Source organism: Rattus rattus, chromosome 4, assembly GCF_011064425.1.
Source record: "Rattus rattus isolate New Zealand chromosome 4, Rrattus_CSIRO_v1, whole genome shotgun sequence".
NCBI classification, from domain to species: Eukaryota; Metazoa; Chordata; class Mammalia; order Rodentia; family Muridae; genus Rattus; species Rattus rattus.
The window spans coordinates 133,704,755-133,727,856 of NC_046157.1; the positions used below are offsets into that span (position 1 = coordinate 133,704,755).

General features: G+C 46.0%; 1 protein-coding gene across 3 annotated transcripts in view; it reads right to left on the reverse strand.

The window, feature by feature from the left end:
* Positions 1 to 405: 405 nt before the first annotated feature.
* Positions 406 to 23,102, reverse strand: part of Cflar (CASP8 and FADD like apoptosis regulator) — a 48,214-nt gene continuing 25,517 nt past the window's right edge. For all 3 annotated transcript variants that reach the window (XM_032901163.1, XM_032901164.1, XM_032901165.1), the window contains 5 exons: positions 21,140 to 21,194; positions 15,965 to 16,014; positions 15,153 to 15,234; positions 3,767 to 4,262; positions 406 to 2,998 (listed from right to left, as the gene is read on the reverse strand). In XM_032901163.1, coding sequence (XP_032757054.1) covers positions 2,860 to 2,998; positions 3,767 to 4,262; positions 15,153 to 15,234; positions 15,965 to 16,014; positions 21,140 to 21,194 — 822 coding nt within the window. In that variant the 3' untranslated portion in view covers positions 406 to 2,859. The remainder of the gene's footprint in view (positions 2,999 to 3,766; positions 4,263 to 15,152; positions 15,235 to 15,964; positions 16,015 to 21,139; positions 21,195 to 23,102) is intronic.

Genomic DNA, 23,102 nt, shown 5'->3' on the forward strand with positions numbered 1-23,102 from the left:
CTTTTCTCCCTTCCTATTTCCCCAGATCCTCCTGCACTACCCCCCACACTCATGCAACTTCATGTTCTCTCCCTCAAAAAAGCAAAAAGTTGATAAGCAAAGCAAACAAACAAACCAAAAAAGAAAAAAAAGAAAATCAATAAAAAGACACACATACAGAGTCCATTTTATGTTAGCCAACTCCTCCTGGGCGTGGGGCCTACCCTGGCGCACAGTGGACGTGCCCAGCAAGACTCCACTGGAGAAAATTGCTTTCCCTTTCTCAGCAGCTCTATTGCACCAGCCTTCTTAGTCGAAGTCCCCCTCTGTGAGGGTCTCTGCAAACACCTCAACCACAGGGTGTTGGTCCAAGAAAGGCAGGAAAGACGTCTGACTCAGCAAGACTCAGTGGACAGTTTTTGTTCAAACTTCTGGAGTCTGACACCGGGTGGTTTATTTTAGGCATATCTAAGCACAGCACAATGTCAGAATAGTTTCTGGTGGTGATTAATCAGTCCTGTGTGTACAAAGCCTAAGAGATGGCCATACGGAGACTCTCGTAGAGTACAAGCAACATCTTCCCCACAGACAGGTTCCCTGGATTAACTGAGGAAGCAGGCTCAGGGTAAAAGTGGCCCCCATGACCGTGGCAGGGAGGACAGATTGCCGACTGATGGAGATAAACATGAGTCTGAGGGAGGCAGCATGGCCTGGCCATACAGATAGTGTGGACACCACCAGCTATGACTCACATTGTTCCTGCCTTCTGGGCAGAAGCAGGTCATATGTCTCTCCCCTTGAAGAGGCAGACCTGAGTGTTGAACATTCCTGGTTCCCATGTGCTCATGGGCCACAACTTCCTAACCCCTTTCTCAGTGCTGGGACTCTGGTTTGAGTCTCTGTGCGTCCACTGTGCTTGGGTCCTGTTGTGTCTGGATGCTGCTGCTCCTTGGAGTCATCCACAACCTCTGACTCTTACGGTCTTTCTGCCTCCTCTTTGGAACAGATCCCCAAACCTCAGGGGGTGGGGCTTGACTACTATTCTTAAATACAGATAAAGAATATTACTAGGTTACTTGAGAGTACACAGAAGTAAATTAACCATGTTTTATAGCAGCTAACAAAATTATATTGTATTGGATGTGATAGAATTTCTCGGTCCTCTCTCACACAAACACACACACACCTTTGTGTTTACACACCTAGACTGGCTCAGAGCATGTGGTCCTTTGGCCTATCCTAGCACTGGTATGACAGGACTTTTCTATGAACATTGAAATCTTATGCCAAAAGTATTTAATAAATAAATAAGTTCTAACTGCTCCTGTTATTTAAAAAAAAGCTAGCTATGAAATTATAAATAAAGCTAATCTGTTTCACTATGCAACTATTCTCTTTTCCTTTCTTTTTAGGTTTTTGATTCTTTGTGATGCACATTTTTTTTTTTTTTTTTTTTTCTTCTTTTCGGAGCTGGGGACCGAACCCAGGGCCTTGAGGTTGCTAGGCAAGCGCTCTACCACTGAGCTAAATCCCCAACCCCTTTTGATTCTTTGTGAATTCTTCATCATGCACCCCAATCCCACTCTTCTCTCCAGCCCTCCATACCCACTCTCTGCTCTAGCAATCTGTCCCTGCCAAAGAAAACAAAAAATACAAATAAAAATGAAAGCATCTCTGTACATAAAAGCCCCTGTGTGTCACCGTGTGTCCCACAGCACACCCGTGAGTCCGCACAGCTTTCCTTACAAATGTTCATTACAGTGAATCACTGGCCTGGTTGAGGCCTCTGGCTTCTGATGCACTATCAGTACTGGCCCTCCCTGGGACTCCTCTCAGATAGCCTGTTGTTGCCCTGTGTTATGAAGTCCGGCAGCTTTGCTTCTGCAGGACCTGCCCCTTCACATGCTCCAGCAGATGACGCGGATGCTGGCCAGGGTAGGTCAACTCAAAGCTCTGGATGGTATCTGAGTTGGTCAGCTCACCTGTTCTCCTGTTCCCGAGCCAGCCAGGGCGAGCTCTCCCACTCACTGTTGTGCTCTTGGGGCTGGCTCTACTGTGCTGCCCAGGCAAGGTGCGAGCTACTCTCCTAAGCGCTACAACCTTCAAGGGGCAGAGCCAGTTCTACTTCACCCAAACCATCACATAGCTGGCGAGAGTCAGGGCCAGCTCTCCCGTGCTCATGGGTAGCTATTTTTCTATCTATGTGTGTTACAAAGCATTATACTATGAATGTTGAACATACATGATGGAATTTGTTTCTGTGGAGAAAGAATATGGATGTGGAGCTAAGTTACAGAAATAGGAGGCAAATGTGAAAGTCCAGGAGCAATGATACAACATTGCTAAGGCAATGGGTTATTATAATAACTTAATGAGCTAATAACTTACTAAATGATTAGATATGCACACTTTAGCCGTAGAGACAATTTACCCAGTTACCTGATGAACTTAGGTAAGTCTCAAATTACAGTCAGTGCCACTGTTAAAATCTGGAGCCATACACTGTCACATATAATAACTTAATATAGTTTGATATAAATCTCCAAAACCAGTAGGTTTAAGTCTGCTCTCCACACTGTGGCGAAGCATCTGACTAAGGAAGGTAAGAGGGGAGTTTGCTGTGCTCACAGTGTTGGAGGATTCAGTTTGTCAGAGTGGTAAAGGCATGGTGGCTGGAGTGAGACGCTCATGGCAGCAGCAGTGTATGGATTCTGCTTGTGCACAGGGGAACCGGAAAGCAGGACTCACGCCAGAACCAGAAGCAGCCGGAACCTTCAAGGGCAGCACCTGATTCTTTGGATTGCTCCCAGGCAATCAGGAGGCTTGCCAGCTCCAGGCCACCTTGGACGCTACACCGAGAACTCCGAAGGCTTTGGGTTTTCATGTGTGAGACAGGATGAGTTTCTTCCTCAGAGTGTGCTGCAGACTGAGGTAGTATTTCTCCTTGGAAGGAACACTACTGTTCCAGGCATACACTTTGCCCATGAGTTCAACATGGAGATCCACGAGTGAGCGCTTCCTAGAGGGAAGAGAAAGGCAAGGTTGAATGGCAGGCAAACACCCAAGAGGAGACAGATTGTCGTTAAGACAGAATCAGCCAGCGGGTGTGAAAGTCTTCTGAAACTCATCCCTTTCAAATGCTCCGTAAGTTGCTAAACAAATAATCCAAACAGCTTGGCCGCACTCTGGCCCGGTGGCCAGGGTCTCCTTCCACAGAGACAGTGGGATTTTATTCTGAGAACACACACCAGCTAGCGGATAAGCCACCTGGATATCCCATGCAAAGAGAGGAAGTCTACAAAGGCGCCCCTGGTCCCCGAGTCTGCATCCTTCCCAGCCCCCGCACATCCTGCTGAGCCACCACTGAGGAGGGAGAGAGCTCCGCAGCACCTGAGTCCTTGGAAAGTGAGCATTTGATGGATAACTCAGCCACACCGTCACCCTTTGTAATGAGGGAGTGTTACCTGTGAAAACCAAGGCCACCAGTGGGACCATGTCTGAAACCAGGCCAGCACTGAGCCCTACAGTGCACACGCCGTGCTTTTCCTATAACTCACACCTATGTGAAGCTTAGTTTAGGTTAGGAGAGTATAAGAAATACATCCAAAATACAAGCTGACTTATGCAAAGCATTCGTAAGCTGTGCTGTCTATGTCATCCCCGCCAAAGCAACCGTCTCTGTCCTGTGAAGTCCATCGGCCAAGCATGGCGGTGACATCCATCCTGGTAGCAAAGATAAACATGTGCTCAAGGATCAAGGTGGAGGGCACAGACCTCTGTGGCTCACCTGCCCTGCTCCAGCAGCTGGGAGAGTTTCTGCAGGTACACAGAGAGCGAGCTGGAGGGCTGCTCCAACCGGGATACGTCTGCTGTGCACAGGCTCCAGAAGATATCAGCGTCCGGGTGCGTTGTGCAGTGTCTGGGGTGCAGGTGCCTAGAGTCCACATTTTTTATCGCTGGCCCATCTACCTCCAGGCTGTTATCTTCCAATGCCTCATAGTTTTGAATAAAAAAGAGCTTGGGTTTTCCTCTGAGAGAAGGGCACATGTCCCCCTTGAACATGTCCTTGACATTCTCCAAGGAGAATCCTGAGTAAACCTGATCTACGCCCATCATGCTTTGGGAGCCTCCTCGGCTCACCAGGACACATACAAAGCTGTCATAGTCTTGATGTTGGGTCATATTGGAGAATCGGCGAACAATCCGGGTTATTTCATGTGAACTGGGAAACAAGAAAGGCTGGACGCGATAGCCCAGGGAAGTGAAGGTCTCTCGAAGATATTCTGCAGAAAGCCAACAGAAAACAACACAGAAGTAAGAAGAGCCAAGGGACATTGGGCATGACACCTAGCCTGGCCTGGTCTCCATTGTTTCTGGGTTGGGATTCTTTGAGGACTTCCAAAGTAGAAGCAGCTAAACATGAAATGTGCAACTGCTGTGCCCCAGGCTTCCCAGGAAGGCACCTGTAGCATCGCTTTCTCTGCCCACAGCCAAGACTGAACCCACCCGATGCCACTAAACCAAGAAAGAACAAAACTGTTGTCAACCAAAACGAAGTGGAAGCTTCTTCAAAAGGTTCTTTCCTCAAAGCACATAGGAACGAGGAGTGTTCTCGGGCTGTGAATCCAGGCGTGCGTTTAGATGGCAATCTGGGCTATCAGCTCCCTCCCCTTGCTGTGGACTTACACAGAGACCTTAGATCTAAGTCGTGACTATTTCCAGATTGCCCAGTTTCACCCCTAGTCTCCAGGCATCTGGGCTGCCTCTGATGCGAAAGGAAGTATAAGGTAGTAGAGCGAGTTTAAACCTGTTACGCCCGTTTTCTAATCCTGACCTAGGACTGCAGGGCCATAAGAAAGGTGGACTCTCTAGCGTTAGGTGGAAGTGTTAACAGCCACCAACCAGCAAGAATGCTGTGAGGATTAAACAATATAAATAAAGATATGGTGCTATTATAAATAATATGCACTCTTATTCCATTGCTTAAAAGATCTTCCGCATAGTGTAGAAGTTTCTGTGGCTCTAGGTCCTATCAGGTCCACTTTTTTTCTCATCTGTTCAGTTTGCCTTTACAAGGAGAATAAACACAGCCTCTTAAAATCAATATCTTTGATAATAAAAATGGAAATCTCTCTTCCCCATTCAAAACTTCTACACCACTTTACATCAACCATTGCTTTTCTGTTCTTTATCTGACAAATGCCTCTAGTTCAAAATCTGCTGGGCAGAAAAGCTATTCTGTCCTAAACTCAGAAACCCAGTAAGTACCTCCCACTTGGACCATCCATCTACCTCTCTGGATTTGTTTTTGTGTTTCGTCTCCAATGCCAACCCCTCTCCAGTGGTGTGGACTTTCTAGAAGTCTATCCTAAGTTTGCTTCAAACTGAACCGTGCAATAGCTACAGCAGTCTAGCTTCTGCTGAGAATGAGCGTCTAATGTAAGTTAAGACTGCACCGGAAGGGATCAAAGGGGAGAAACCAACTGAGGGTCACATGACCATTGAGCACCAGTTCTCTCTCAGCACACTCTCCAACTAGGACTCAGGAGCAGTGCAGCTAGTCACGAACAAGCCAGACTCAGCTTCAGCCTTCTTGCCCACCCAGCCTGGCCAACCACAAATAAACCGTAAGTGCAAGAGAGGAAAATCTCAGTTTGTCTTCTCGGTGCTTGGTGAGATACGGAAGGACAAAACAAAGATGAAGAGGGACCCAGCTTTGTGTAAGCAACGATCTGTGTAGCAGTGGCCAGGCACGTAAGAACTGGCTCGAGTGTTTATAATTGAATCTGCTCGGCCTATGAGCAGTGCCTGTGTATACACAGTGCATACTAGAACTTTCCATGACCCACACTGTACCGAGACAAAGTGGTTTTAAAATATGTCCACAAAGTCTTACATGGGAGCTCAGGAGGCGGTGTCTCGGAGAGGGCCACGTGTGGGACAACTGGAGCCTCTCAGAAACACCCTTTAGCTTTTCAGGCAGCCAACGATGGCTCTTCTAACTCCAGTCAAGCCTTCAGTTGCCCCAGCAGACTCTGAGGGCCTCCCCAGAGACCCTAAGCCAGAAGAATTCCCAAAGTCCTGACCCACAAAACTGTAAGAGATATAACCAAATGAATAGTTTGCTTTTAAAAGCCACTAAGCCGACCAGTGGTTTATACACATTATTAGATTAATAATGCTCTCTTATCAGTAAGAATGACTGGTAGTCATCTTTACTGAAGACTGTAGTTATACAAACGTCTATCCTCTGCTGACCCACCCTCTCCTGGAAATAAATTATCTTCTCTAAGGTTGAAAAGAGATAGGAAAGTGCAGACACCATTAAGCTCACAAGTAGCAAGCATCTTGTTAAGGAAATGAGGGGGACATAATTTGTAGGTTGCTGATAACCTATTAGATTTCTCTTTCTCCTTTTTAGATCTGGGTGGCAGAAATGACTGACCCACCCTAGCCATCTCCCTGCGGTGCAAGCGAGGTTTAAAGCACAGAACTATACCCAGGTTGGGTCCAAGACAGGAAAGCGAGGGAAGCTATTTTAGGACTCTAACCACTCGCCAGGAATAAAGATAGCCTTCAAAATACACATGTGCCCCTCCCTACTTCAGACAGTTGAAACAACAGACCCGGGGAAATTATAATTACCCCCGGGAAATTATAATTACCCCCGGAATCTCATGCTGGGAAGAGGAAAGATTTGGTGACTTGTCGGACAGATTTGCAGGAGAGACTAACAGAGGGAACGATGAGAAGCCAGATCAGACCTTTTCTAGGACAGCTTAGGTATGCAAACCTCCTGCCTTCTACTTAAACCTAACTCACGGATTAGGGGTTACTGAAACTCTTTTTCCTCTTCCCAATGTGGCCACACTAACTGCATCTTTTTCTGCTTTCCCCTGTTAATTGTATTTTTAACTGGTCTACTGCAGAAAGCTTGTTAGCACTGCAAGGCTAGCGACTCCTGGGTAACAGGATCGCAGCCCCACTGCTAGCTCCTTCCTCTTGCTATGGCGTATTCTCTCCTCTAGGGGGCAGACATAGACAGGGAAATGCAGGTTCCAACATACTGGCGGGCCAGCTTCAAAACCCTCCTCACTGATGAAGCCTTGGGGGAAAGCCCAGAGCAGCCTCTTGCCCAGGCTGATGTGCGTGGGAAGAGGAAATGCTGCTCCGTGCCTTCTAACACCTTCCTTCTCCTCAGGCTCAGGGGCTTAGCTTCAGCCTCAGAGGGGCTAAGAGTAGGCCAAGCACCTAAAATCTAATGCAGAAAATCCTTCCCCAAAACAAGAGGGGGGAAAGGTAAAGGTTCCAAATGCCACAGCCACCACCAAAAGGAACCCCAAATCTGTATGGGGCTTGGGACAAAACACAGCAGTCCTCCAATATGCCCCTGGCAAGGGCAAGTCAGTCAGCAGTCAGCCTTGGGTCATCACAGCTCACATGGATGCCAGCTGGAGTGTCACATGCGTCAGCATTCCTTTCGCCCTTGGGGCAGCAAAGACAAGCATGTAGCGCTGTCTGGTTTATACACTAAGGAATGGGGAACATGTAACTTTGAGTAAGTTAGAGCCTCAATTTGCCCGTCTCTGAAACTGGATTAAATTCTAACACCTAAACTGAAATGGCAAAAATCCAGTAGTGTTTCTGTAAAGATACTTCCAAACTGCATTCATTCAAGCATAAATGATTAATTTTAAAGGAGAGGAAGGCGGCACGTGAACCCGTAAATCAGAGACCCTGCCAGGAGTCTTCTTCACAAAGGTCACTGCTCATGACTAGGGTGAAAGGCTCTGCATTCCATGTGAGTCTTAGCTACCACAGCAGTGCTTACACATACAGGAAGAAACCGTTGGGTGCTGGCTTTGGGAAATAAAACTTTAACAAAATACAGAAGCAGCACTTCTCCTTCTCCTTATTCTGGACATCCATGCCACAGCTTGGTAGTTACAACCGCTTCTTAGAAACCACGGGTGTTTCCTGACCTCGCAGTTAGTGAATGGCTGCCAGTAACCAATCACAGGCTCGGGGAAATGCCAGGACCTTATTCGTTTAGAATTCATTTTGAGTTAGATAAGCAAATTTGTCTCAGCACTTTCTAAATAAATACATGGAATAAATAAGAGGTGATGTGTCCCCAGACTATTTAAGATCAGTTCCTGAGTGCCCTTCACAAGCCAAGATAAGGCGAATGAGTGAAACCTAACGGTGGCAGGACATCCTGGGTGGGAAAGGGAGTTCTCCACCAAATCCTTGTGTGAGAAGTTCTCTTTGTTGTTCTGTCCTGTGTATGTCAGGCTAACTGGCCCTTGAGCTGCCAGAGAGTCTTCCGTCTCCCCATAGGAGGGCTGGGATTACAGGCACTACATGCTGACCTTTATTTGGGATCAAGGGATTTGAACTCAGGTCTCTGCATTTGTATGCATACACCTTTACCCACTGAGCAATCTAATCCTACAATAAGTTTCTTTCTTTCTTTCTTTCTTTTCTTCTTTCTTTCTTTCCTTCTTTCTTTCTTTTCTCTTTCTTCCTTCCTTCCTTCTTTCCTTCCTTCCTTCCCTCCTCTTTACCTTTCTTTTCTTTCTTTTTTTGGGTTTGAGGACAATTAAAATTTTATTAGAAAAACCCCCAGTTCTAGGAAGCTATAAAACTCAGCAGCTACCAGGAAGAGGAGAATAGGGAAGAAGAGGAAAATTGCTGTGCCATTTGAGCCAAGAAGGAAGTCTGACACGTAACAGAAAGCAGCCACCTGGTATTTATGGCTTCTCTGAGGGAGGCCAGATGCACTCTGCACCTGGGAGGGGAACAAACTCCTGTGTCCCCAAGCTTGAGTTTTACTAAGTTCCCCTTACTGTCTCACCAAACGCTATGGCAAGGGACACAGCTCGCTGGAGAAGAAAGGCAACAGAGTGTGCACATGGATGACTGAGTGTCTTATAGTTCAGTGGGTTGTAGGGCAAATAAGAGGTCACTCAAACAAAGGGCACCGTGGTCTTGGGCATAGAGCATTGTGGGAAAAGCTGTAACGTAAGGCAGAGCCTGAAAAACCAGGGCAAAGGAAAGGAAAGTCCCCTACACAAGCTGCTGGCAGGGCGGAAGACATTGGTGAGGAGAGGCACAGATGGGGCAACAGGTGGATCCTGGGCCTCTGGCACACATCCAACCCTGCATTAGGTCGCCAGGCCAGCTAAGGCCTCACTGCTCCAAGCACACACTCAAAGCTACAAACCACCTTTTAAGAATCTTTATTGCTAGATACCTTTAATCCCAACACTCAGGAGGCAGAGGCAAACAGATCTCTCTGAGTTCAAGGCTAGCCTGTTCTACAGAGTAAGTTTGTTCCAGGATAGCCAGGGTTACACAGAGAAACCCTGTCTCAAAAAAACAAAAAAAACTTTATTACCGAAAGTTGATTACTGGTAATTCTTTCCAGATTACCTTTTATCAGGAGACAATAATACCAACGTTACAGAACCCGAAACTGGTTTCTGGTGTGCCCAAGACAGTTAGGATTACAAATCCTTGACTCCTCATCCAGAGTTCTGGCACCTCAAACATTCAACAACCTCAGGTTCTTTCCTGTCAAGTCATTGTCTGGGAAAGTCTCTCAGGAAGGGAAGAGGACTATCATGTAAATATCCATTCAGTTTGCCACTGAAATATTAACACGCTTGTCAAAGGGGCTACCCTGAACCCTAGGCCATGTAGCACAGTATCTTTTTTTTTTTTTTTTGTTTCTTTTTTTTTCCGGAGCTGGAGACCGAACCCAGGGCCTTGCGCTTCCTAGGCAAGCGCTCTACCACTGAGTAGCACAGTATCTTTTTAAATTCTGAAATACGAGGGCCTCCAACAAGGGCCCATAGACCTATACTTCTTAAATACACCCTAGGTTTAGGCCTGGTGAAGTGAAGGTCTTAAAAGGAAATTTCATTAATAATGTTAAGCTTTGGGGATGGAGAGATGGCTCAGCAGTAGAGGGCACTGACTACTCTTCCAGAGGACCCAGGTTCGAATCCCAGCAACCCCATAGCAGCTCACAACTACCATGATCTGACACCTTCACACAGATATGCATGCAGGCAAAACACCAACGCACATGAAATGAACATAAATTTTTTTAAAAAAATAATGTTAAGCTTTTAAGCAAGTATCTGCATGCCCAGAAAACAAAAAGTGCCTCTTTGCACACTCCTGTTCCCAGAAAGAAACCATTCTCAGTGCACTGATCCCATGAGAACCAGGAGGGGCCAGAATGGTTTGTCTACCGCTCCTCTGAACGTAGCTTCCCTCTACCGTTTTTGGGCGCCATTTGCCCCTTCTCTCCATGAGCAGAGATCACAATGAGCCTTCTACTTCCTGTGCAGAAATGTTCCTATTATATAAATGTTATGGCTTGGCTTGTTCCGTTAGAAGAAAAAAAAAAACCCACATAAGGAGGCATGGAGCAACCCCTAGCCTGTCACTACAAGAAGAGGAAGCTTCTTCACATAACACTACAGTGAAAACTGCAAAGTCTGCTACCAAACGTGTCTTAGTCAGTTAAATCATAACAAAGGTATCAGAAGCAGCAGCAGAGGAGAAAACACTTCCTCTTAAAAATCTGCAAATGTGCTCGCTCTTGCTCCCCAGTGCTCCACCCCCTACCTGTCTGTCTGACTGTAGATCAGGGTGCAGCTCGCAACAACTCCGGACCCATGCCTGCCATTTCTGCTGCCATGTTTCCTGCTGTGGTGGTAGTGGATGAAATCTCTGAAACTCCAGAGGAGCCCAGAGCATCCCTAAGGACATTCCTACCCCTGCTGGGTGCCCAGGTTTGGAAGAGGGAGGCCTTGCGGTGGAGGAGAAAGAAGCAGATGGGGAACTGTATGCCAGGGAGCGGTCGGCACTCTGACCACACATGGAACAAGATGCCAACGTTTTAAGTGAGGACTGGGAGGAGGAGCTAAAAGAAGGCCAAGGGACTCCTCATGACGCCGATGACATCCAGGGAGCAAGTCTCAAGAGATAACCTTGGGTGTGGTGTGCCCTACAAGGAGACACCATTCATGACCCCAGCTGACACCATCCAACTCCACCAACACCACGTTATCCTAAGGTAGTCTTCGAAACAGGTCAGTCTGACAGTACTGAAGACAAAGTGTTGCTTTCTGCCCTGTGGAGTGCCTGTGCCCTCCGGATCATGGGTTGTTTCCTGTGTTTTAGGCAAGATATCCTACCCAAGCCACTGCTCCCAGTGTTCCCAAGCGTTACAGACAGCTGTAAACCAGGGCCCTGCTGACCTCCCATTTTGTTGCCTTGGTCGTTAATGGACTCTTTGGAGTGTGTTTTGTCTGTGTCAGAGTTGCATCTTTATAAATAAAGATGGGAAAAGATAAAATAAATTTACAAAAAAGTCTTACAAAATTTTACCAAAAAAAAAAAAAATCTGCAAATGCTGCCATTTATATAGAGTCCCTCCCCACCCCCGCACCCCCGCCCCCACCACACACACAAACATCCAAACATCCAGAGCCTTAAACCAGGCCTTGCATCCACCTGCCAGTGATTGGAGACATTTGCCTCCACGAGCCTAAGAAGATGGAGGTGAGGACACAGCTGGCCAACCAGGACCCAGCAGACCCAGCCTTGCTAGGTTACTGACACAGTGCCCCGGACACCATGGTCTTTAATTCTCCCAGACTGGCATAACGAGGCCGAAATCCCTCAGCACTGCTATCTACCTCAAGAAGAGGTCACTGGCCATAAGGATTATTTTCAAGGATAGTTTACCAAGATTAACCATGTCTTTTCTCAGTGGCTCTGAGACCAGACTCCTCCTTGGGGATGTGCTCCACGCAAGGCCAAGCATGTGCTTTGTTTGTAAGACAGCTTGAGTAAGTATTTACCAGACAAACAAAAGAATATGCCTGTAAATATTTCGGGGATTTGTACAGTCTTTCGTTAATGTCCGATTGTGGGGAGAGGGAGGGGAGGCTAAAAGGAGAAAAAAGTCCACTAAATAAGTCTACTAAACTCTGAACTTTAAAGGACTGGTTTTGGAAACACAGCATTACTAGAAGAGGATATTCTACCAACAACACCCGCTTCAGAAAATACTGAGTACCTATGTGCCTGGCACTTGACCAGCTGCTGGTGACACACGGTAAAACAGACACATAAGCGCTTCCGTCTGCCCCTGTAGGACTTACGTCAGTGCAACGTGGCTAAAGGCATGCTCATACTCTACTACTGTTAAAGCCGTTACCAGAGTAACCTGCCGCACCGGAGGGAGAGCCTATCAAGCGGAACACTGATCGTCAGCCCATCCTGCTAGTGCTAGTTACACTCAGAACCCTCATTTCTGTTGGCAGTTATCTTGTCTGGTTTTTATGATCTGACCTCTGTGCAGCAGCCAAATGTCAAACATTAACCATCTGGCAAAATTAACTAGACAGAGAATAGCCCGTGTGATAGCGCTAGGTGAAGGGCTCTAGTGCAAATATACGGGAAGGAAGCACCAGAGAGGCTTTCCAGCAAAGCGGGGTCCCGGCTCTAGAGTCCTTGGTGGAAAGTGTCAGGAGCTGGATGTACAGCAATGTGTGAGAGGAGTCTGTCCTTCCACTCTGGATGGTTAATGCCTTCCTGTCATTCTGAGTCTCACAGAGGGATCTGGAACCTCTCAGGGGCCAAAAGCAAAGCGCAGCACGATTTGAACAAACCTACACTGTCACCATCTTGTTTCTTACCTGCTGATGAGCCACTGGGCTTCGAGGATTCATAAGTGACCTTGAACCCAGTTGTTTGTTTTATTCCCAAAGGCAAAGAGCACAGGAGTCAAGAGATTCTCGGGAAGAAGGAGCACTGAGGTGCGTGTCCTTTACCCTAGGGCCAGGCCCACTCTAGTCACACACTTCTCTTCTAGACCTTGAAAGAACTATGCTGAGGGTTTGCTGCCTGGAGCTCCTTTCTGTGTATGTGTGTCTGGGGGAGGGGTGCGTGCAGCACCATACTCGTGGACATGTACACATGTGTTGAAGCCAGAGGCCAACCTCAGGTGTTTCCACCTTACTTCTTAAGACTTCCACTTGAAATCTGTTCCCTCTAAAGTAACTGCCTCCATGACACTGCACTGCTACATACGGGGATATCCCCCTTCCCCGCTTACCCTGGAACCCAGTGCAGACCTCAGGCCCTCCGTTCCCCTTACTCACTAAACTAAGTGCAAAGCCATGCTGTGTTATGGCTTAGTAGTTTTCCACTTGAGTCAAATGAACAAAATAAGAAAACTAACATTAGCTTGTACTTCATTCCAGACACTGTCCTACATCCTTTATGAATACAATCTCACTCCCTCTTCCAACCATCACATGAGGGAAGTTGTTATGAACCCACATTATAACAGAGACACTGAGGCCCACATCACAAGCTAAGATACAGCAGAGCCATGATCAGAACCTGGGCAATCACTGCCAGGTCCCAACTCTGATGCTCTCCTACAGTGGGAGAAATACAGCTATGCACACTCGGAAAAACAGCTACCCACAACTGAGGAACAGAATTCAGCACAGGCCCTGGCTGTTAGTCATGAAGAGCTGAGTTTTTCTGGTTCACAGCAGGTTGTGACTTGATCTTTATGAGTCCCGTAACATAAACATAGGAACAACACACAAAGCTCTGTATTTGAGACATTTCCTGATGCTAAAGGAAACAAGACTGACCACAGTCAAAAGTAAAAGCTCGATCCCACAATATCCTTCAGAACAGTCAGTGACTCGTTGAGAAGCTATTTCCTCATTCTTCTATGGACACTAATAGCTAAAATGGTGTCTGAAGAGCTAGGGTTACTATTGCTGTAAAGAGACAGCAGGACCAAGGCAACTCTTACAAAGGAAGAATTCAACTGGAGGCTTGTTTAAAGTTTCAGGGGCTTAGTCCACTATCATCACGGCAGGAAGCAGACGGGCCTGGCACCAGAGAGCTTTACATCCTGATCCTCAGGCAGAAGGCTGGGCCTCCTGTGGGCTTTTGAAACCTCAAAGCCACGCCCCCATGATGCACCTCCTCCAACAAGGCCATACCTCCTAATGCTTCTCGAATGATTTAGCAACAGAGGACTGAACATAAATATACAAGCCTAAGGGGGTCGTTTCCATTCAAACCACCACGAATGGAAAAGACACTTCTCTATAGCGGAAAAAGACACATTTCTCACACTTACCAAAGTAGGATGTGAGAAAGTGGGATTGTAGCTGAAATCCTGGGAAATCCAGTTTCATATTTGCTAATTCGACCTTATCTTAGACTCTCCCTGTGGTAATATTTCAAGTGAGTCGTCTCTCTGACTCACGCTAAGGAATGCTGAGAGACATGGAAGTCGTGAAGTACAGTGATCACTCATCTGAAGCAAGGAGAGATGATTAAGTGCTGCAGTAGCCCAGGCATCTAGGCTCTTCTCGTTCTCTCTTGATGCACAAGCAGTGAGTCAGTCTGCACCAGACACCCAGCAACTAAGCAAAACAATCAGGTGCAAAGGATGATGGCTCACAGGTAGATCAAACAGAGAGAAGAGCCAAGTAGCATGCGGCTCAAACACTATCCACACCCCTACATTAACATAGACGACATGGTTTTAATAGCCCCAAGGAAGGCTTTCATGGTCTATCCAGGTGAAGAGAAACACCTGACAATATTAGAAACCAGAATGCCTTTCATTAAAAATGTCCCTTGCAGACCAGGACCACCACTGGCCACATTACCCAGGATGCACAGGTAAGACAGGTAAAGACACACCAACTTCCACAACTTACTTGTGTTCCCCAGGTTCATCTCATGTTCCTCCTAACACATAGCTCGACTGATTTATCTATGTCTGCTGTAGATAGCTCAAACCACAATAGAGGGTAGAGACGAGTCACATCCTTCTCAGGCTTTTCTGTGAAATCTGTGATGAGATCCGCTACACAGTCTCTACTGTTTCATCTGTCAGTCACATAAGGAGGGCCCTACAGAGGACTCCAAGGCCTTGAAAGATGACGGGACCGCTGGCTGACCATATGCATAAAAAGCTCCCCTAGCCCGATCCACACTAGACTACACCATGGCTGGGAAGCAAGCACCATAATAGAGTGTACTTTGTTACTGCAGTTAGTGTCTGCCATGCTGACAAATACAACTTGATCCTGGGCTGCTACACCTACCTGTGTCATTGCCAATACAGTCGATGATCAAGCAGATCCCTAGAGGCTTGCTCTGCATCCTGTAGCTCTCTTCGTGTATGTGCTAGAAAGAAAGGTAGGGATTAGGGATGCTGGATACTTCTCCGAGACTTAAGGTCTCACTCATCCATCTCTTCTTTTGACAGGTGAATCATTCAAGAGACACAGCCTAAAGTCATCACAGCTGACATTTCCCAGTAATGTCAACTTCTCCCTCTGTCACAGTCATGAGCTTAAGACAAACAGCTATTTCAGTTCTCACTTAATTTGAATGAGAATCATCTTTTTTTTTTTTTTTTTAGCTTTGCAGAATAAAGATAATTTGAAAGAGGGAAGGGAGATGGGCCACGTGCCATTGTAGAAGCCTAAAGTAGCAACCAAGAATCAACTTTCTGAGCCAGTACAAATGGAGGCTTCCTGCTGCCTCCTCTGAAGAGGCTGTCAACCCAGACAAAAGCCAGGGATCGACACAGTTCAGCACGGCCGCACTGCCCACTTGTACATTCAGTAGTTGTGGTGAGAGCTGCCGCCGCCATTTAGAATTCCCCTGCATTCCAAAACTCATTCAAGCCTTCCACTTGAACATAATTGTTCTTTGCTATATTTAAGGTTCCTGTTCACTGAGTTCTCAGGAGAATTATGCACAAGCACCCAGTTGTCACAAAGAACTTTAAAGAACAGTTTTGTCTGTATTTTTGTTTGTTTGTTTGTTTGTTTGTTTGTTTGTTAAGACCTCAGTGTTCTAGTACATATACCCTTGCATGCAATACCAAGTCAGAGAATTTATTCTTTACCGGAGGCAGAAAAATTCCTGATTCCTGAATGGATGTCTTCACCGGTTTTCCTGGGGGAGAAGAGAATCATTTACAAAGTAGAACTAAGCTTACACCCAGGCTGGCTGAATTCTTTCTATCATGACTGCTTTGTTTGTCCGTTTCTTTAACTGCCTATTCTTTCTCCAGCCCAAAGTTCCAACCTCACACGGAATGGCCTGACCCAAAGGAAAACTCAAGAGCCCTGTTATTCCAGGACTGTGTAGGAAAAACCAAGACACGCAAGTGAAAGTAGTGGGCCTCCAAGTGACCCCTGGGTGGCTGGCAAGTTTTTAACCTGATAAGGAGAATTCAAAAATGTCACTTCTCTATGGCTTTCCTACATGGGCCAAAACTCTGGACAACGTCTAAAGGGAAGAGCGTTGGAGTGTGCAGGAGAGGGAAGCTTATGTATGTGTGCTCTGAACAGAACAGATGGCCAATGTTTTCATAGTTCAATGATGCTGGGAGATGATAAAGTAAAATGTCAGCAACAAGACAGAGCTCAGTAAGCCTGAAAAGTGCAGGGCCCACAGCAAACTGCGCTCCCTCCCTCCCTCCCTCCCTCCCAACAATGACTCACTTAGCCTGCACAAGTGGGGGAAGCACTAGGTTCTGAGCCACGAAAGGGCTGGCTCGCACCTCAGCCTGAAGAGCTGTCATCTCATTAGCTCATTCAGTCTCTGGGCCAAGACTGCTGCCAAGTGAGAAATGGTGTCTAAAGATAGAGGGGAGAGGGGTGTCTCACCAGCATCTGAAAGATTGGGGGAAATGAACTGGGTTGTTTGTTTTTGTTTTGTTTGTTTTCGTCATTGTTTTCTTTTGAGTTTGGCTTTGTTTCAGTCATGGGCTCTTGATATATAGCCCAGGCTGGCCTCAGACTTGTTTTCCTGCTTTGGCTAAGGAGTGCTAGGGTCCTGTGCTACCACACTCAGCTTTGAACCAGTCCCTTCCCCCCACACCGCACCCCCTCCTTCATCCCTTTCCTGGTCCCTCCGCATCTCCCTCTCTGTGCATTTGTGTATACGCAAAGTAGCCCTGCTTTCACTTGTGGAGGCCAGAGGTTGATGTCAAACATCTTTCTTAATCGCTTTTCTTTTCTTTTCTTTTCTTTTCTTTTCTTTTCTTTTCTTTTTTAACAGAATCTCTTACTGAACCCAAAGCTTAATTTATATAGGCTGCCAGCAAGGCCCAGGGATCCCCCTGTTTCTGTCTCCCCAGAGCTGGGATTACGGGCACGCACCACCATATCTGATTTTTATGTGGGTGCCGGAGAATGAACTCAGGTCCTTGTGCTTGTGTAGAGAGCACTTCACCAACTGAGCCATCGCCTCCCTGGCCCTGAGATGAGCTTTCAAAGGACAACTAGAAAATCCTTTAAAATAAATTGTGCTTTTAGAAGTTTGGTTGATTGGTTGGTTTTGCTTTTGCTTTGGGTTTTGGGGGTTGCATTTTGTTTTGTTTTGTCTTTCCAAGACAGGGTTTCTCTGTGTAGCCCTGGCTGTTCTGGAACTCACTCTGCAAACCAGGCTGGCCTCCAACTCAGAGATCCAACTCTGCTTCCCAGGTGCTGGGACCACCCAGCACTTTTTAGAAGCTTTAAGGAAATAAATCATAAATTTAGAAAAATGTGTTTCAAAGACATCTATTGACTAAATCCTTACACTGGCCCAGGCTAGGAAACCTCAAAAGTCACAAACATAAAATTGATTACGTCGATAATGATACATGTGATTTCATACTTTATGATGTTTAAAAATAATTGTTATGCATTTGACACATCCATGCAACACATGTATTTTAAAGTGGATGATTAAATAACATGCACTCAATACAGAATAACATGTATAGACATTTTCTTGTCATTGTCCACTAAAGAATAAAGCATAAAAGCTATAGCATGTCCATTGTGCGAAGCCATGTACGTAACCTAGAGATGGCTTAAGTGTAGGAGTGCATGTGGACAGGTTATATGCAAATGCTATACCTTGCTGTATAGGAGACCTGAGCATCTGCAAGTTGTGGTAGCCACAGGGCATCCTGGAATAAACCACCTACAGACACTAAGGGACAAATGTGTAGTGTGTATGTACACTTCAGGTTAAAGATGAAGAGGTTTAAATCAACCACTGAGGGATCAATGGGTGAGAACTTGACCAGCATACATAAGGTTCTAGGTTGAATCCCCAATAGCAGAATGAAAATAAAAGCATGTAAGTCAAACACTAGCTGGATGTGCTGGCCTACATTTGCAATCCCAGCCGTTTAGAAGAGGACGGTTGTTAAAGACCTACCTATGTAACAAGACCCTTTCTAATAAACATTAACAATGGGATAAAATAAGTCAAATATTAACTGTGGCTATCTCTGATGTATGAAATTAGGAGGGAGCTTTGCTTGATCTTTCTTCTGCTATAACAATCGATGTTTATTGTAACGGAAAAGAAAACGGTGAGATGAATGGCAGACTGTACTCTGTGACTGCACAGCACAGCCTGCAGTCACACGAGTGTGAGTCACACGAGTGTGGCATGGCACCTTTGCTGAAGACTTAGAAGGAGCGTGGTAACGGGGCAGTCACTACCACCACCGTCATAACCTTTCAGTAGGAGCCTTTTGCAAGTCCAAACTGACCTGAATACATGGCTTGATTATCTTAAGCCTCTTAGTTTAAGGCAAACTTGAGCAAATGCTTTTCCTTTTATTAGTGAGTCAAGTCCAGGTCAAAGCAGATAGATGGCTCTCTTTACAGTGTCACCAGGGGTCAGGAGCCTCAAGTACTCATCCGGACCACGTAATAGGATCGCAGTGGAAAGAACACGTTTGTTTTACATTCCTAAGCAAGCCTGCCGGGTCTTCCGGTTTTTCCACTTTAAACAGCATTCAGGGTGCTAACGATGCCACCTAAGCAGTGTTTTAAGAAACAGGCTGTCGCTTCAGAAACGAATTCTGTTCTCAACAGTTTTCTCTGGGGAGAAGAACGGTAGGTAGGGAGCGGCAGGCGTGAGCGGCACCATCTGGCTAGCCAGGGTGAAATGGTTCTCAGTTTCCAGGAGCACACGCAGCCTGCAGGCTACACACGCTTCACCCACAAGGCTTCCATCAGGGCGCTGCCCCACGCAAAATGTTCGTGATGCCCCACACTGTCCGTGCTCCTCTACTGCATACACAACACACTTAAAGGCTCTTGGGTAGCACTGCCCTCCACTGAGACATAGAGCCCTTGCTGGTTTGCAACACAAGCTACCTCACCAGGGTAAAGTTGAGTCTTGACTCTCAATTTAGAAAGGCCTCGGTACAGCAAAGAGATGCTTTTTTAAAATGATGTTCTGTGCTGGAGAGATGGCTCAGAGGTTGGGAGCACTGGTTGCTCTTCCAGAGGTCCTAAGTTCAATTCCCTGCAGCCACATGGTGGCTCCCATCTGTAATGGGATCTTCTGGTGTGTCTGAAGACAGCTACAGTATACTCATAAGTAAAATAAATAAATATTTTTTAAAATGATGTTCTAAGCCAGGCATGGTGGGACCTCACGATAGTCCAAGCCCTCAGAAGACTGAAGCAGGAAGATTGTTGTGAGTTTGAGGTTAACCTAAGCTACATCATAAATACCAGCCCAGCCAGGGCTGCATAGCAAGGTTCTATCTCCACCCCCACATATAAAAATAAATAAACCCACAAAATAGGCTAATAAAGACTTTGAGAATGCCACGGCTAACATGCTATAACGTTTTAAGAAGGAGCCATGTAGGTTAAAATGAACAGACTTTTCGTTTCATTTCTTTTCTTTTTATGGAAGAGAGAGACTGTCCTCTCGGGAGTTTCCAAATTAGCCTTTCTTCTTCCTGCAGCTAGATGTTTGGTTTCCTGAGTTGTGGTTTGCCCTGGAGTTGTCTGTATTTTGATGCTAATTCCATTACCGCAAAGACAGCTGCCTAGTCACATACCCAGGACTCAGGTGACTTCACCAGAACCTTCTCCCCATTGAATTTGTAAAGTACAGGTGAGGGCAGGTTCAGGGTAGAAGAAGGCCTGTCATTGGAGGAGAAGGAAGGATGGGCGGGAGAAAAATCTGAAGGAAGAGGAGACTGGAAAGGAAAGAGGAGAGACAGGAGGGACAGACAGGGTAGTCACTGCAGAGAGAACATGGAGGCTGATGTTAAGATTCCACTCTGTGTATTTACAGGTTGTTATTAGTGTTCTTAAGGGATGCATATGTACTGGGCTTTGTATGTTTAGGTGGGCAATTATATCTTATCAATTGGGTCAAAAGTTATTGTGTTGTGTGTTCTTTTATGTGACGGTTTGAGTGTAGGAAAGTGTGTGGCGGCAGGAGACACTGGGCCGCTGCAGAATTGGGATGTGTGTTTCTGGCATGGAAACCTGCCTTGGGAACTAGATAGGGAGAGAGATTGCTACCAGGCTCAGAGAAAGAGGCCTTCGGCAGTGTGATATGGGATGGAGCAAAGTGGGTGAGAGGCTTTGCTGACTGAGAATTAAGATATCTAGCAGATATCTTGGGGCACTGTGGTGCGGACCTAGTGGGGATAAAAGATACCTCCCCCTTTTTTTATATATATTTTTACAACAACATTCATGAGCCTGATTATCATGGTTGGATGACTGTTTAACATGGTCTGGTTATAGCTCTACTTCAGAAGCACACATGCCACATCACTCCCAGATACGGCCAAGGCGATCCATGTATCTGATGATCAGTCAGTGCTGTTAGATTCTGATGAGCTAAGTCAGAGAGTAACGGGGAGTACAAAGCAGGAGGGCGTCTCAGGAGTGCCTACTGCTCTTTCAGAGCTTAATTAGAACATGTGAATAAAAGAAGTAGCCAGCTCTAAAATGGAATTTTTCCTTCTTCCTTTTCTTTCTTTTTCTCTTTTGCAGTTGCTAGGGTCTCACTATTTGGCTAAGGAGGCTGGTCTTGAACTCCTAGGCACAAGAGAAGTTTCTACTTCAACGCTAGCGGCCAGGTCAATAACCATGGACTACCACACACCACGATGTGTAATTTTTTTTGCCAGGATAAAACCCAGGGCTTCACTCATGCTAGGCAAGTGCTCTATGACTGAACTATATACCCCAGCTCCTTTTACTTAAATTATTAAGCACTTATAAAGAACAGATAAAAGAAATTGATGGCTTACTCTGAATGCCATGGTGTTCCACAAATCTTGGCTCTTTGCTTCGCCCATTCTGGAGCTTCAAATATAAAAAAGAAGGTCACACTTTGTTAGTTTCTTCAGAGGCTCACTATATTACACCTCTTTAAATAGCTTGATATTTTTACACAGGGGAGAAAATAAAAATATCACCTTCGCGGTTACCTAAAAATGAACTGCAGGGACTGTTAACTCCATAAGTTCCACACCATACTGTCAAGGATCAAATCAGTCTCTCAATAAGAAATGAAAACATTAGGAATGCATAGGATATGGCTTCAAAATAGTTCTAAGCCAGCTGTTACATGTGTGTTGCAAGGTTCCACCTTAGAAGACGCTGGGGGGGTTGGGGATTTGGCTCAGTGGTAGAGCACTTGCCTAGGAAGCGCAAGGTCCTGGGTTCGATCCCCAGCCCCGGAAAAAAAAAAAAAAAAAAAAAAAAAAAAAGAAAGAAGACGCTGGGACCCGAGACTACCATCTATTCCTTTAACATGGGGCAGAGCACAGCTTGACTGCAGGCATGAGTGAGTTTTAGACCCTAAACCTCTGTCTATGAATCCCAAGTCAGCCAGTTCATTCCTTTGTAGTCCTTCACCTCTCTAGCTGCTCCTTGGGTGCAAAAATGAGGGTAAGAACAGAATGGTACCTATCATACAGATGGGAGGTTTGTTTTAATGTAGATGAGTGGTTCTGCATGCATCTACGTGCCTCTGTGTGTGCCTGGTGACCATGGAGATGGGAAGAGGCATTAGATCCTTTGGAACTAGACTTACAGACAGTTGTGAGATCTCACACATGTGGGTGCTGAGAATCAGGCCTGCGGTCTCACCAGCTTCAGCTGACAAGGGTATTGATGGTGTTTAAATATTCACAGACTCCCAGCTCAGTCTAGCATGTGTGGAAGCGCTTCATAAATGTCTGTACCCAGAGCCCTGGGCACAACTGGCAGCACCACAAACTAAATAAATAATGTCCAATTACGGCTTTCGAAAAAGAGATTTTCCGAGCCACAAAACCAGCGATGTGTGTATGATTCATGACAGCAAGAACTGAACCACTCCTGAAAGACTGAAATAACCCTTCTCTCTTCTCAGAGGGTGGAACTTCTGTAAGATGACGTCACTTCCTGTCGCCATCTGATCAACAGCAGCTTACCTAACCAAAGAAGTGCATTATCCACTAAGCTGTGTCTGAGAGTACATCTGTGTAAACTGAAGAGAGGCATGCAAGCTATGGTTCCCCCATCCCTGGAATAATCCACGACTTAATCAGAACCTGACCATTGCCACCCCACCACGGACAGATGCACGCCGACTTTTATGTGCCATTGAAAAAGGGATCAAATCAAAGCTAGACTTTAAAAGCGTTACAGTGTGGTCATATAACTTCTTTTGGTTTTTGCAGATTCTTGTGTCAGGTAATGCTACTACTGTAATTTCCGAAGCACTTATATAGCCTTAGATGAGTCAAAATGTAACCCAGTTATATATGCAGTTCCTAAAGCTTATGAGAAAGTTACCAGATTCCTGTCCTAGAGCCTGCTTACTGAATGAGAGAGCAGGTCACATGGTAGATTCAGCACAGGTAAAGAGAAAGGAAGCACAAAGCTGGATTCCGAGCAGGCTACACGGTGAAGACGCTGTGCTTGCAGAACAGGAGCACAATGGTGAAGACAGGAAGGATTTTAACTAAGAATGACAGCATGTGTTATAATAGTCTCCCAGGAGGTGGGAGAAAAAGCTCAGAAAATCCCAAAGGTATCAGAGGCTAGAGGACAAATTAAAGCTGTCCCTAAGCAATGGGATGGCTGTAGTTGACAGATCTGGTGGGAAAGAGTAGAATAGGCACAGGGCTGGGCTGGCCTGCAGGAGGTCGGTGTGGACTGACTGTGCTTTAGCCATGTGTCTTTATGTGGGTGAGTGAGGGGTGGGACAGTACCCTCCTTAAC